Here is a 13,799-nt window from a genome sequence, read left to right as displayed (position 1 = left end):
AAAAAAAAAAAAAAAAAAAAAAAAAAAGAAAGCTGGCCTCAGTGCCCTGTCCTATCCAGTGGAGGTGGAGTGACAGAGAAGGAACCACAGGCCAGTGTCTCAGACTGTCTGTGCCTGAGCTGTAGGGCCTGCTGTGGGGAGGGCGGGGCCAAACAGGTGAACTTCCCAACTCCCACCTCGGCTGCAGCTCGCACCAGCGCTCAGCCAATCTTTACATATTTCTTATGTATTTATTGATTTAGAGACAGGGTCTTGCTCTGTCGGCCAGGCTGGAGTGCAGTGGCGCAATCTCAGCTCACTGTAGCCTCAACCTCCCGGGCTCAAGCGATCTTCCCACCTTAGCCTCCCAAGCAGCTTGGACCACAGGCATGTACCACCATGCCCAGCTAATTTTTGTAGTTTTTGTAGAGATGGGGTCTCGTCATGTTGCCCAGGCTGGTCTCAAACTCCTGGGCTCAAACAATCAGCCCACCTTGACTGCTAGAAATGTTGGGATTATAGGTGTGAGCCATCACACCCAACCCACATTAGGTTTTAGAATAAGACTTTGTTTGGGCTGGGCATGGTGGCTCACACCTGTAATCCCAGCTCTTTAAGAGGTGGCCAGACTGTAGTCCTAGCTATTTGGAAGGCTGAGGTGGGAGGATCTCTTGAGTTCAAGGTTGCAGTGAGCTATGATTGTGCCATTTCACTCCAGCCTGAGCCACAGAGCCAGACCCTGTCTCAAAACAAAACAAAACAAACAAACAAAAACAGCTTTTTTGGGGGGAAAAAAAGGATATGACAAGTCTTTTCTTTAAGATTTAAATACATTGTTCTAGGCAGTTGCAAACTTGCCCACTGAGGTGGTCCTAGCCCACATCATTCTGTCACTTTTGAGTCACCAATATGAATTGAGGTTCACCAGCCAATAAGTGAAATTCACATCCCCCATAATGGGCCCAAGTTCACGCTCACTCTTGCCTGCTCCTGCCCCACAAAATATTATAAGAATTTTTCTGAGGGCGTCTCTTTTTGATGCCTATGACCCATAGGCCCCAGAAATGTGTGGCTTCTGAGCTAGGTCATTTCCTGGCTTCTGCTGATTTTTCTCTCTTCCTCCTTTTCTGGATGTGGGTGCTCCTGTCTCCCTCTGGCCACTGGGACAATGTCTTATCCTTCTCATATCCATCTTGCAGAGAGTGGAGCTACAGTAGAGCTGATGGGAGCCCCATGTGGTCCAGGGAAAGAGGGGCATTGAACTGCGCTGGGTTTGGGAAGGGGGTGAGGCCCGGGCCTTGGGCGCTGGAGTCCTGCTGCTTTGTCCGAGGCACCTGCTGGACTCTCCCCACACACGCTGATCTTCATCCCAGGCCCAGCTGCCCAATTTCGTCTAGCAAACCATTTCTTGTCTAGCCCATCAGAGCAGCAGGGACTCTGCATTCCTCCTGCAAACTGGGGACTATGGCTGGGCACGGCTTTAAGTACCTGACAGTGAGGAGGCTGGTCCACGCCAGAGCAGCCAGACACCTTGTCGGGGAGGGTGTTACTTAATGCCACAGGCCCACCTGAGTCTCAGTTTTGGTCAGCCATGGTAGCTTATTACATGCTTCAGAAACAAAAGAGAGATTATGTGCGTACATTTAGGAAATCAGATTAGAAACTTAACAGACCCCGTGAGCCCTTCTGTGTTCTACTGTGTTGATAATTTGCATCCTCTCTGTGTAGGACATCTTTTCAAGTGCAACCTTGGAGAACCCCAGGTATAAAACAGGTGGCACTCAGGTGACAGAAGCTGACTTTCCTGCTGTCCCAGCCTCTGCTTCTGCTGGGGGCACCTCTGTACCAGCAATATTCCAGGAAATTCTAGGCATCCTTGGAGCATCACTGGAAAATCACTGCACTGTGGCATAAAGACGAGAAATGAAGACAGATATTTGCATTGTAGGTTGACATCTCAAGAGTCACCGTCCGTCACTCCTCCGATGCGGGGTCTTCAGCCTCTCCTGCCTCCATGGGCCCTTTTAGTGTGCAGCAGGCCACAATCTCTGAGGGAATTGTAATCTGCCTTCTCCCACCCCTCCCAGGCCATCATCCCCACGACCACCACAGTCATCTTTCTGAAATCCACACCTGCCTTTGGCGTTCCACGGCTCACCACCCCTCACAGAATGCAGAGCTTGGACACTCAGCTCTTTGTTCATGGTCGTCCCTACCTACCTGTCCCCCTTCTCTTCTGTGCCCCAAAGAACATCTGCTTCTAGGTCCCAGCCCCGCAGGGACACACCTACTCTTGAGCACTGGGTTCAGATTACACCTCCTTGGTGGAACCTTGGAACTTCCTGCTTCTGAGCCCCACCCTCACCTCCCCGTGCCGTTATCCTCCCTCTCTCAGCGCCCAGGTGTTGTTCTGTTCTCTTGTGCGCCTGCCACACAACGTTGGGAACTTTGATCTACTTGTCTGTCTCCTCCACTTAAATAGAAACTGAGGGCAGAGGTGTTTGGGGAGAGGCACGCACTCACTCTCTGCAGCTCCTGTGCCCCCAGCAGACGTAAAGGCGTTCAGTGTTTGAAAGAATGAATCATCAAGTTACACTAATGCAATTTGTCGGGATATGAATGGCAGTTATTAAATAAATCAGCTCCAAGTTAATAAAAACGGAAATAAAAGCCTGTTGTTGCAAGACTTTCAGTACTAGGACTATTGAAATGAGATCTCAGACGTTAAAGGGAGGTTTTATTTGTATTTCGAGGCAGTAGGAGCTTCCACGGCGTGCGGAAGTCTTTCCACCTGAGTGGAACTGGCTGTGGCTTCTGTGTTCAGGGTGAAAGTGGCAAGCAGTTCTGTGTGCGGAGCTGACTGTGTTCATCGGACCAGGGCTGGGTGGGCGCGTGAAGGTGGGAGGGGTGTGGACGGGTGAAGGTGCGTGTCTGACAGACGACCGGCGCTTTTAATGAACAGCTCACTTGAACACTGTCTTTCCGCAGGTGATGTATCACCAATCAGTATGTCTCCCATCAGTCAGTCTCAGTTTATTCCACTCGGGGAAATCCTCTGCTTGGCCATCTCAGCAATGAACTCGGCAAGAAAACCTGTCACGCAAGAAGCACTGATGGAACACCTGACCACGTGTTTCCCAGGTAACGAGGCGGGAACGGAGCGCTTTCCAGGTGGCGTGTGCTCTGGTGCACATGGACTGTTCTGCCCATTTTTAAAGATAATAGGAAAAAACCCTTCCCCAAAACTGACCAGAAGCTTTCCTTACTTCTGTAATTAAAATTCAGGTACCTGCATGACATCAAAATAACTTAACTGCTTCAGCTGGAATACTTTTAAATTTGCACCGAGAAGAAGAAATTAATTCAGAATTCATGAAGAATCTGGCAAAATGACCGGGACTCCAGTCATTCTTTGCAATCTAATCTTTAAATACACGAACGTGAGGGTTCAACAGCTGAAAACTTTAGTCCTGGGGAGTTAAACTGCAGAAAGGGTCATGTCAAAAATTAACATATCTTACCTATTTGTGTCATGGCTTGATGAGTTTTAAGAAAATAATATTTGATAAATTAGGATTTCATTTTTAAAAAATGGAATATTTACTTTTTTCTTAAATATTTTAAAAAGGAGGCAACAGGCCAGCCGTTGTGTGAGTGGCATTTGATGCCTTCAGTGCTGGAGGGCGTTAGGAAGGGTGACAAGCTGCAGGATGCAGGACCATCTCTCAAGAGAGCCAGTGTTTTGTCACCCCACCCCCAAATGGAGATCCTGCCAAAGCTGCCAATCTTATGTTTCAAGAGAATCTGGAAATTTGGTCTTATGTGAAATCTCTGTGTTTCTTAAATATTGACAATTGTATGTGTGTATACATTTTAACATTTGTGTGCCAGCAACGTGCAAGTCAAATGAAATGCATTAGCAGGCTACCAGTTTACCAACCTGGTGTGGACTCAGCCTGTTTCTAGATTGAAATAGAGATTATATTAAAAGGGAACGTCTGATATATTTTTCATTCAACTTAGAAGAGATCTTAGTAAATATAAGCTGTTAATATTAGTATCAGTTAGCTTTTGCTACAAAAATTCTGGATAACAAACAACTACAGAACATCAAAGGCCTGTGGCAACAAGCATAGATTTCACTCATGCCTCTCTGGGTTCCCCAGGAGTCAGCTGATCCAGGTGGGGCCCAGCAGGGTAGTTTTGCTCCATCTGTACCCATCCTATTTAGAAAAGGGGGCAAATGGAGATCTCTTTCACTCGTGGGATGTCAGAGGCACTAGAGCACAAGCCCATTGCACGAAGGCTCTTCAAGCTTTGTTCATGCCAGCCCCATTAACATTGCAGTGACCAAAGCAAACCTGCTAAACTCAAAGTGAAGGTGTGGGGAAGTGCACTCCACACATGGGAAGAGAACAAGAGGACTAGTTCTAAGCTGAGTAGAGATCTTATCTACCATATTGGTTTCCCTTTTTCTTGTGTCCCAGAGAAACCTTTTCTCCCTCTCCTTGTGAAATTTCCTCCTTTTTCAATATTCTAATTACTATGTTTGATAATACGTATATGGTTCAGAATCTCTAACATGAACCCACCCTTGCAACATACAAATTATTTTAAGCTTTCTAGCATTTTATTACCTCTGAATCGTCTCCACTATCTGATTGCCTATCTCTTTTTGTTAAGTCCTAGGCAAACCCCTTTGCTTTCAGTAGTGAGAGAAACAGAATCCCAGGTGAGAGCCACCTAAGTGGGGACAGATAGTGTTGGCAAACATGACGGTCTTGGAGGAGGGACCTGCTTTCTGCCCTGCAAGTGCGTAGCTACTGCTGACATTGAACAACCCAGCAGCTTTTTAAATCCTTGTATTTTTATTCAGCTTAATGAGAAATCACACGGCATTTCTAAAGTTGCTTACATACCACCCATTTTTGGGCTATAAAGAATGGAAAGAACATACAGCCAGTGTGTAATAGTAAGAAGCTCCTCACTGCCAAGCAGCTGATAACAATATCACTAACTTGGAATGCTTTGTGGAGTAATCCATAGGTCATTTGTACTTGAAAGAATAACTGTTTTGCTAGCTTTTATGGCAAGGGAACTTAAATCCCAAGGCCCTGGTTTTCAGAGAGACGGAGGAGCTTTTTCTTCTGTGTGACACTGATGACTCATTGGTCAGCCTCAGAAGTTTGCAGGGACACTATACAAACCCGAGTCTAGCACAGGAGTTTGCTAACCTGCAGGCCTAGTGTGGCCCACCACCTGTTTTTGTAAATAAAGTTTTATTGGAACACAGCCGTGCCCATTTGCTCATGAATGATCTTTCTCTGCAATAGTGGCAGAGTTGAGTAGTGGCAATGGAGGTCGTATGGCTAAAAGCCTAACATATTTTCTACGTGGTTCTTTACAGAAAAAGTATGCTGACCCCTGGGCTAGGGCATGGTGGTAACTATCGAAAGTTATGTTCTGCAATAGCTCCAGATTTTAAACTGTATTTCATAAAATATCAAAGTTTGTTTCCTGCCTGCCTGCCTTGTTTCCTTTCTTCTTCGCTCCCTTTCTCCTTTCCTTTCCTTCCTTCGCTTTTTTTTTTTTTGGTCTGTCTTTTGCTATCACTTAAGCTATAGCAGAAGAAAATATTTTAGAAAACCTAACCCTTTAAATTCTACTTGAAAATCATATTTTCATGACAGTGCTAAAACTCTGGAGGGATTTAAAGATCATATTTATATTTTTTGTTTTTTAAAGACAAGAATAAAGTATTTAGTTCTTTTATATCTTACTACTGAAAAATAAAGTTTTGAGCCAAAGTATTATTAAAATATTTGAATCTCATATTTAATGTATATTTTATGAATCAAAAGTATAGTCTAGAATTTGGCTTCTTTTCTTGTTTTGGGTATCCATATTCTAAAGAAAGTTTAGTGAAAAGTCTTCTAGTAAAAATTTCTGATACATCAAAACTTAAACCTTTTAATCACTTTTCTATAAAAGTGAAAAAAAGTTGGCTGAATTCTTGAAAACCAACTCAACAACTTTTATCTATCAGTTTCCATTACAGAATCAAGAATATTTTTAAAAGGTTTATAAAGAATAATACTTGCTTCTCATATTTCTAAATAACTACACATCCATTCATCCAGAATGATCATTTAAATTGGTCTGGTACCTGTTAAGCTGTTACAACTGAATCTTTCTGGGAGGAAGGCTGGTCTTCAGGGACACAGAGATAGACCTATAAGGCTACGTATGGAGCTGAACTTGACTTTAGAGATTGCTGGAGAATATTAATATTACATACACTGTGTTCTGTCTCCCATTCCTCTCCTTATGTCAGCTCTTATCGAATTCTTCTTCAGCCAGCGTTCTTCACAAACAAGAATAATCTAATGAGGCTCATTAAAGGGTTTCACTTAAAAGTGCTTATCATATAGAACAGGTCCACGTGCTCTCTGTTCTGACAGTTTGTCAGATTTGCAGGACTAAAGCAATACATAGAGGCTGATTGTGGTGGCTCACACCTGTAATCCCAGCACTTTGGGAGGCTGAGGTGGGCAGATCACTTGAGGTCAGGAGTTCCAGACCAACCTGGCCAACATGGTAAAACCCATCTCTACTGAAAATACAAAAATTAGCCAGGCGTGGTGGCATGTGCCTGTAATCCCAGCTACTTGGGTGGCTGAGGTACAATAATCACTTGAACCTGAGGGGCAGAGGTTGCAGTGAGCCAAGATTGTGCCACTTCTCTCCAGCTCGGGTGACAGAGTGAGATGTTATCTCAAAAAAAAAAAAAAAAAAAAAAAAAAAAAAAAAAGCAATACGTAGGTCCAAGTAGATCACAGTGTCATGCAGTGTTTTAAATAGTTATTTTGCTTTGAAAATGTAAAGGTGTGGAAGAGGTCAGGTTCAGTCCTGTTAGGATGTAAAGTGTATTTTTGTTCTTTAAGCCCTCAACATCTGAATTCATGATAAACTTTCAGAGTTGAATTTGGAAGTAGTGGAGTATGCAAATGTTAAATATCCATCACAACCATCACTTTCTCAGGTCAACCCTACAGAGTTCTGGTAGAACCCTGAATTTCATAGATGATCAGTCAGTATACTAGGGCTTAATAATAAAACCATAATCATAAACATAAGCAACTTTCAGTTAAGTCTGAAAAGTCTCAGGTCATAGCATGGAAAATGGATTGGACAGGGGGCAAAGAATGTTTCTAGTGTGCATTATCAAATTAAACATTATTTGATTGATATACCTGGAAACCCAAGACATAAGAAAATTTAAGCACAAATACTCTATGGAAATAGAAAATTGTTTCTCTATTTTTTTCTCTATTTTCTTTTATTCTTTCATTTGAGAACCACCAGAGAACTTGTTTTTAATTGTAAGTAAAGATGATTGCATTGTAGTCATGATTCTATATATTAATAGCTTTATGAGTTTCCTAAGATCATCATTTGGAAGACCTACAGTCAGCAAATTCTATAATAAAATTAAACTTTTGCTTTATAGTAATAGCTATTTTTATCATGCATACCTCAGCTTTCCCTTATTAGGAGCCATGGTAAACTGGTCAATCATGAATACTTATAAATGAACCTTACGAGTTTTTGAGGAAGTTTGTCACATTGTTGACTGAAAGTATGCTACCATTTAAGATGTGGTCGGTTTTAAACATGGGCTTGCTATCTTGATTACTGTGCTAAACAATAACAGTGGGCATCATTCGTGAGACTGTGGTTCAGAGGTGTGCCCCATCTCAGAAGGTATATACTGTGTCAGTGGTGTCCCCTGAAGTTATTCAGTGGAAGGCACTTTGGGAGGCAGAGGTGGGAAGATCTCTTGAGCCCAGGAGTTCGAGACCAGCCTGGGCAACATGGAGAAACCCCATCTCTACAAAAAATATAAAAATTACTCAGGTGTGGTGGTGTGTGTCTGTCATCCCAGCTACTCGAGAGGCTGAGGTGGGAGGATCACCTGAGCCTGGGGAAGTTGAGGCTGCAGTGAGCTGAGATCTTGTCACTACACTCCAGCCTGAGCAAGGGTGAGACCCTGTCTCAAAGAAAAAAGAAAAAAAAGAAAGAAAAAAATTCATTTCTATTTTGTACAGAAAGTATTATAAAATTAAAAAACAAATTTTGTTATTATTGGTCTTAAAATCATTTGTATAAAAACTAATGTTAGTTTACCAGAAGTAAAGTATTAGACTAAAAGGAAACCATGCGACTCAAAAATTAAATAATGATATTAACACATTATCTATCAACAATGCTACCTTTTCTGCCTTGGTCACTAAGGATGCCTTCTGAAGATGGTAACGCAAATGGGTGTGTATGTTACCTCGCATTCATGGATTTTCTCCTCTTGAGAATTCCAGGCCATTTCTAATACCTGGATTTCCTGCTGTGGAAGGACTTGGGGAGTTGAAGCAGCTCAGCTCACCCAGGTGTTCTAGGTTGGTGCACATCGTTGTTTGAAGGCAATCTGGTTTTCTGTGAGTCCCGACCCGAAGTGGAGGCTAACTCCCAGCTGATATTTATTGAGCACTCTCTGTGTGCCGTGCCCTGCTCCACACACACTAAACTCCTTTCACCTCAGCCCTGTGGCTCCAGGTACTATTGCTGTCCACCTTTTGATGACAGTAAATGAAGGCTCAGAGAGGCTGAGCTGCCTCAGGTGGCGCCAGCTGTCTTCATTTCCTGGGACTGCTGTCACAGAGTGCAGGTGGCTCAAACAACCAACGTTTATTGTCCTACAGTTCTGGAGGCCAGAAGTCCAGAATCACGATCTCAGCAGGCTTGGTTGTCCTTCTGAGAGCTGTGAGCCCCCTGTCCTCTGCTTATGAATGGCCACCTTCTCTGTGTCTCCTCGGTGTCTTCCCTCTGTGCCTTTCTGTCTCCAGCTTTCCCCTTTTCAGAAGAAGGACATCAGCCGTATTAGATTAGAGACCGCTCTAATGACCTCATTTTAACTTGACTCTAAAGACCCTTTCTCCAAATAAGGTCATATTTAAAAGGGTATTAGGGGTTAGGATTTTGACATACAAATTGGGATGGGGAGTGCGTAATTCAACCAGTGACGCCAGCTAGCAATGACAGAGCAAGGGTTTCAATCCAGCAGCCTGGCCCCAGCCTTTTGGTCTCCACCTTCCACTGCCTTATTCGTGTTAGGCTGAACCACATGAAACTGCTATTTTTGTGAGTCAGATGGTTACATATTGGCAGTTTCATACAATTCAACCTGACCGATTTCAGATCAATCTTCTAAGTATTATCACCCTTTATGTGCCTGGCACTGAGAAATGAAGAATACCCAAGAAATGAAGTAAGTGGGCTGGAGCCTGGAGAAGTTAAACTCTCTTAAGAATTTATACTCTTAATTCTGTCTCTTAAGGTAGACGAGGCATAAACATGCACAAAAACCCTTTGAAAACAATGATCAGTCATACAAAGAAGCTTTCATCATTTTTATCTGGTGTTTCTATTCTAGCCAATATGGCAGTTTTGGACAAACAGATATAGAGTGTCAAAGCCTTCACTCGTGTATTTATTAGGGCGCTTTGGTTAGAAATTAGAAAAACCACCTTCATCTTACTGACTGACGCCAAAAAGGAGAACATTCTTACATGAATTTTACCCGTGCTGCAGTCAGTTTCCAAATGGAAGGCGATGACTCCAAAATTGGAGGGTACATCATAAACAGTAGTCAAGTCTAGCTGCCCTTTTATATAATTCACAAAATTAAGTTTATTAAGTATAATCTTTAACAAAGAGCATATACAGCAACTCCTCTATGGTAGCCTCCATATATGTTAGATGTGTTTTTTAATATCAAGGTAGATACTTCCACTCTGCTTCTCTAGTTGCTTTCATATCATATTATGGAAAAGATTTTTCATTTTTCTCTCATTTAAAAATATTCTTTCTTTCAAACAACAGGTAACAACAGTAGCAATCTGTCTCCACCTAACTTCCATCTCTGTCTTCACAGCTTTTATATCTGCTCATTCTGTGGGTAGTAATTTAGGAGTTATCCAAGAAGGCGAGGATTTGCACTGAACTTAATGAACACCTTTGTCTGAATAGTGCATCCTAGCCATGTCATGGTACTTGGCATCTTGGCGAATGAATAGGATCCTGGAAATCAGGAATCAACATGTTCTGTCTTCATTCTCACAAGTGGATTTTTTTTTGTTGTTTTGTTTTCTTTTGTTTTTTTTTTCAGGTGTTCCAACCCCAAGCCAAGAAATTCTGCGGCACACGCTGAACACGCTGGTGCGGGAGAGGAAAATCTACCCAACTCCAGATGGCTACTTCATCGTGACCCCGCAGACTTATTTCATAACTCCTTCCCTCATAAGAACTAACAGTAAATGGTACCATTTGGACGAGAGGATACCTGACCGGTCTCAGTGCACCTCTCCGCAACCCGGGACCATCACGCCCTCTGCCTCAGGCTGTGTCAGGGAAAGGACATTGCCCCGAAACCACTGCGACTCTTGCCACTGCTGCAGAGAAGACGTGCATAGCACGCATGCACCCACCCTGCAGAGGAAGTCTGCCAAGGACTGCAAAGACCCTTACTGCCCCCCTTCTCTGTGCCAGGTGCCACCCACTGAAAAGAGCAAAAGTACTGTAAATTTTTCCTATAAGACAGAAACTCTCTCAAAACCTAAAGATAGTGAAAAGCAGTCAAAAAAATTCGGGCTCAAGTTATTCCGGCTAAGTTTTAAAAAAGACAAGAGCAAACAGCTGGCCAATTTTTCTGCCCAGTTTCCTCCTGAAGAGTGGCCCCTGCGAGACGAGGACACGCCAGCTACGATCCCCCGGGAGGTAGAGATGGAAATCATTAGGCGTATTAACCCAGACCTGACCGTGGAAAATGTCATGCGGCACACGGCGCTCATGAAGAAACTGGAAGAGGAAAAAGCCCAGAGGAGTAAAGCCGGGTCCTCTGCCCATCACAGCGGAAGGAGTAAAAAGAGTAGGACTCATCGGAAGTCCCATGGAAAGTCGCGGTCTCACAGCAAGACACGAGTGTCTAAAGGAGACCCCTCCGACGGTTCACATCTGGATATCCCAGGTGAAAGAGAGTATGACTTCTGTGATCCTCTTTCCAGGGTGCCCAGGGAGGGCTGCTTCATCATTGAACACAAAGGAGATAACTTCATCATGCACAGCAACACCAACGTGCTGGAGTCCCACTTCCCCATGACACCAGAATGGGATGTGTCTGGTGAATTGGCCAAAAGGAGAACTGAGATGCCTTTTCCTGAACCTTCTAGGGGAAGCTCCCACTCAAAAGTGCACCGAAGCCACAGCCATACCCAGGACCGGAGGTCCAGGAATGAGAGATCCAACAAAGCCAAGGAGAGATCCAGGTCCATGGATAACTCCAAAGGCCCTCTGGGTGCTTCTTCTCTAGGGACGCCAGAAGACCTGGCTGAAGGCTGCAGCCAAGACGACCAGACCCCCAGTCAATCCTACATTGACGACAGTACTTTAAGGCCTGCACAGACTGTTGGTCACCAAAGGGCTCACATTTCGTCCACAAGCTATAAAGAGGTGTGTATTCCAGAGATAGTCAGTGGGAGCAAGGAACCATCCAGCGCTTGTAGCCTTTTGGAGCCAGGCAAACCACCTGAGAGTTTGCCGTCCTATGGCGAACTCAACTCTTGTCCAACAAAAACAGCCACAGATGACTATTTCCAGTGCAACACCTCTAGTGAGACAGTGCTCACGGCACCATCACCTCTGGGAAAGAACAAGGAGGACCATGACACTCTGACTTTGGTAGAAGGGGTGAAAAAGCTCTCCTCATCTGATAGGCAGGTCCCCCACTCCTCCAGGGAGCCTGTAGGACACAAGGAGGAGTCACCAAAAGGGCCGGGTGGGGGCCCAGCTGCTTCGGGAGGAGTGGCTGAAGGGATGGCCAACGGACGCCTCGTCCAGCACCATGGTGCCGAGCCCAGCAGCTTGGACAAGAGGAAAGAGATATTTAGCAAAGACACCCTGTTCAAACCTCTTCACAGCACCTTGTCTGTAAACAGCTATCACAAATCCAGCCTGTCCCTCCTCAAATCTCACCCGAAGACACCTACTGACACATTGCCAGGCCGATGTGAGAAACTGGAACCGTCCTTGGGGACCTCGGTGGCGCAAGCCACGCCTGCTTCCCAACGTCAGCAGGAGTCAGGAGGGAACCAGGAAACCTCTTTTGACTATTACAACGTCTCTGATGATGACTCTGAGGAAGGGGCAAACAAGAACACGGAGGAGGAGAAAAATAGAGAGGACGTAGGCACCATGCAGTGGCTCCTCGAGAGGGAGAAGGAAAGAGACTTGCAGAGGAAATTTGAAAAGAACCTCACCCTTCTCGCCCCGAAAGAAACCGACAGCAGCAGCAACCAGAGAGCCACCCATTCAGCCCGGCTCGACAGCATGGACAGCAGCAGCATCACAGTGGACAGTGGATTCAACTCCCCACGGTAGGGAGAGGTGTCTCTGTGCACATATGCACCTAGCGGGGCCTGGGGCTTTATGCACGTAACTTCACAAGTTTCTGATTTCATAGTCTCAGTTCTATGGATGAGGGTTAAGAGTTGTATGGTTTGTATTGTTAACAATCTGTTTCTGACTTCTTTTTCAGGAATTGAAAAAAATGTTTCTGCACCTGCAGAGATCACCAATCTGGACTGGTGGGTTGGCTCCTCCCCTCAAACTTGCATCAGTCTGATCTAACTAAAACCAACATTTCCAGTATTTTTTCTGCTACGTTCATATTGCCACCCATGCTAAGAGAAGGATGTTTTTTAAGTCCTTCAAAATAGTAACTTTTGAGTCAAATAAATAGTCTGGGGGCAGGGGAGGAAGATAGTGGTTGGGAGTAAATTGATTGATGCTAGGATAGGAATCCCTCTAGTGAAAATATAATAGCAGATCTCAAAACCTCTCCAATGGATCTAGAAGCTTGTTACCATTTGGATCCCAGTGTTCTGTGCAGCCTGTCTCTCTGGCTCACACATCTTCCTTTCGCCGCCAAGAAATGGAATATTTCTTCCCTCACAGCGAGGGCAGGGGCCTGTGCTCTGTTAGATCAAAGCACGTGCCATGTTTATTTCTCCTCCGCAGAATTGACGGAGCCCCTTTGGGCAGTCTAATTGTAGTTCCTTCTTGGTAGTAGGTGTTAGTTCAGCCAAGGGTTGACAGTTGCGAGTTAGTGGTGCCCAGTGGTCATGGCCAAAGCTCTAGAGTTGTGCAGGGATTCAGAAAGCAAACAAGAGTCTGTGCAACTTCCTTTTTTCTCCTTAACTCTTTCTTCTCCTCAAAGAGTAACATGGGACCTAATTCTCCTTCTAACTTCTACTCCAGATTGGTGACTCTGAGATGCAGAAATACTACTGAGAGATTGACATTTCTCGTCAGCTGTGATTCCCAAGATTTTGCAATACTTATAATTTTAACACGGATTCAGATAGGATTATGTACTTCATATATTTATTTTAATTATTAAGAATTAAAATTAATGGCCGGACGCGGTGGCTCAAGCCTGTAATCCCAGCACTTTGGGAGGCCAAGACGGGCGGATCACGAGGTCAGGAGATCGAAACCATCCTGGCTAACACGGTGAAACCCCGTCTCTACTAAAAATACAAAAAACTAGCCGGGCGAGGTGGCGGCGCCTGTAGTCCCAGCTACTCGGGAGGCTGAGGCAGGAGAATGGCGTGAACCCGGGAGGCGGAGCTTGCAGTGAGCTGAGATCTGGCCACTGCGCTCCAGTCTGAGTGACAGAGCGAGACTCCGTCTCAAAAAAAAAAAAAAAA

At 44.5% G+C, this 13,799-nt stretch overlaps 1 protein-coding gene across 2 annotated transcripts in view; it reads left to right on the top strand.

The window, feature by feature from the left end:
* STOX2 (storkhead box 2) overlaps positions 1-13,799 on the top strand; it is a 119,567-nt gene that overhangs the window by 94,415 nt on the left and 11,353 nt on the right. The window contains exons 2-4 of one of the 2 annotated variants that reach the window (XM_017854354.1): positions 2,968-3,120; positions 10,202-12,464; positions 12,626-12,674. In XM_017854354.1, the coding sequence (XP_017709843.1) occupies positions 2,968-3,120; positions 10,202-12,464; positions 12,626-12,632 (2,423 nt within the window). In that variant the 3' untranslated portion in view covers positions 12,633-12,674. The remainder of the gene's footprint in view (positions 1-2,967; positions 3,121-10,201; positions 12,465-12,625; positions 12,675-13,799) is intronic. The other variant, XM_017854353.1, reaches the window with a different exon arrangement.

The sequence above is a fragment of the Rhinopithecus bieti genome, unplaced genomic scaffold (assembly GCF_001698545.2).
Source record: "Rhinopithecus bieti isolate Rb0 unplaced genomic scaffold, ASM169854v2 scaffold_38004, whole genome shotgun sequence".
Lineage (NCBI taxonomy): Eukaryota > Metazoa > Chordata > Mammalia > Primates > Cercopithecidae > Rhinopithecus > Rhinopithecus bieti.
Note: the sequence above shows the minus strand (reverse complement) of the source record. Positions and strands in the feature narration are given on the sequence as shown.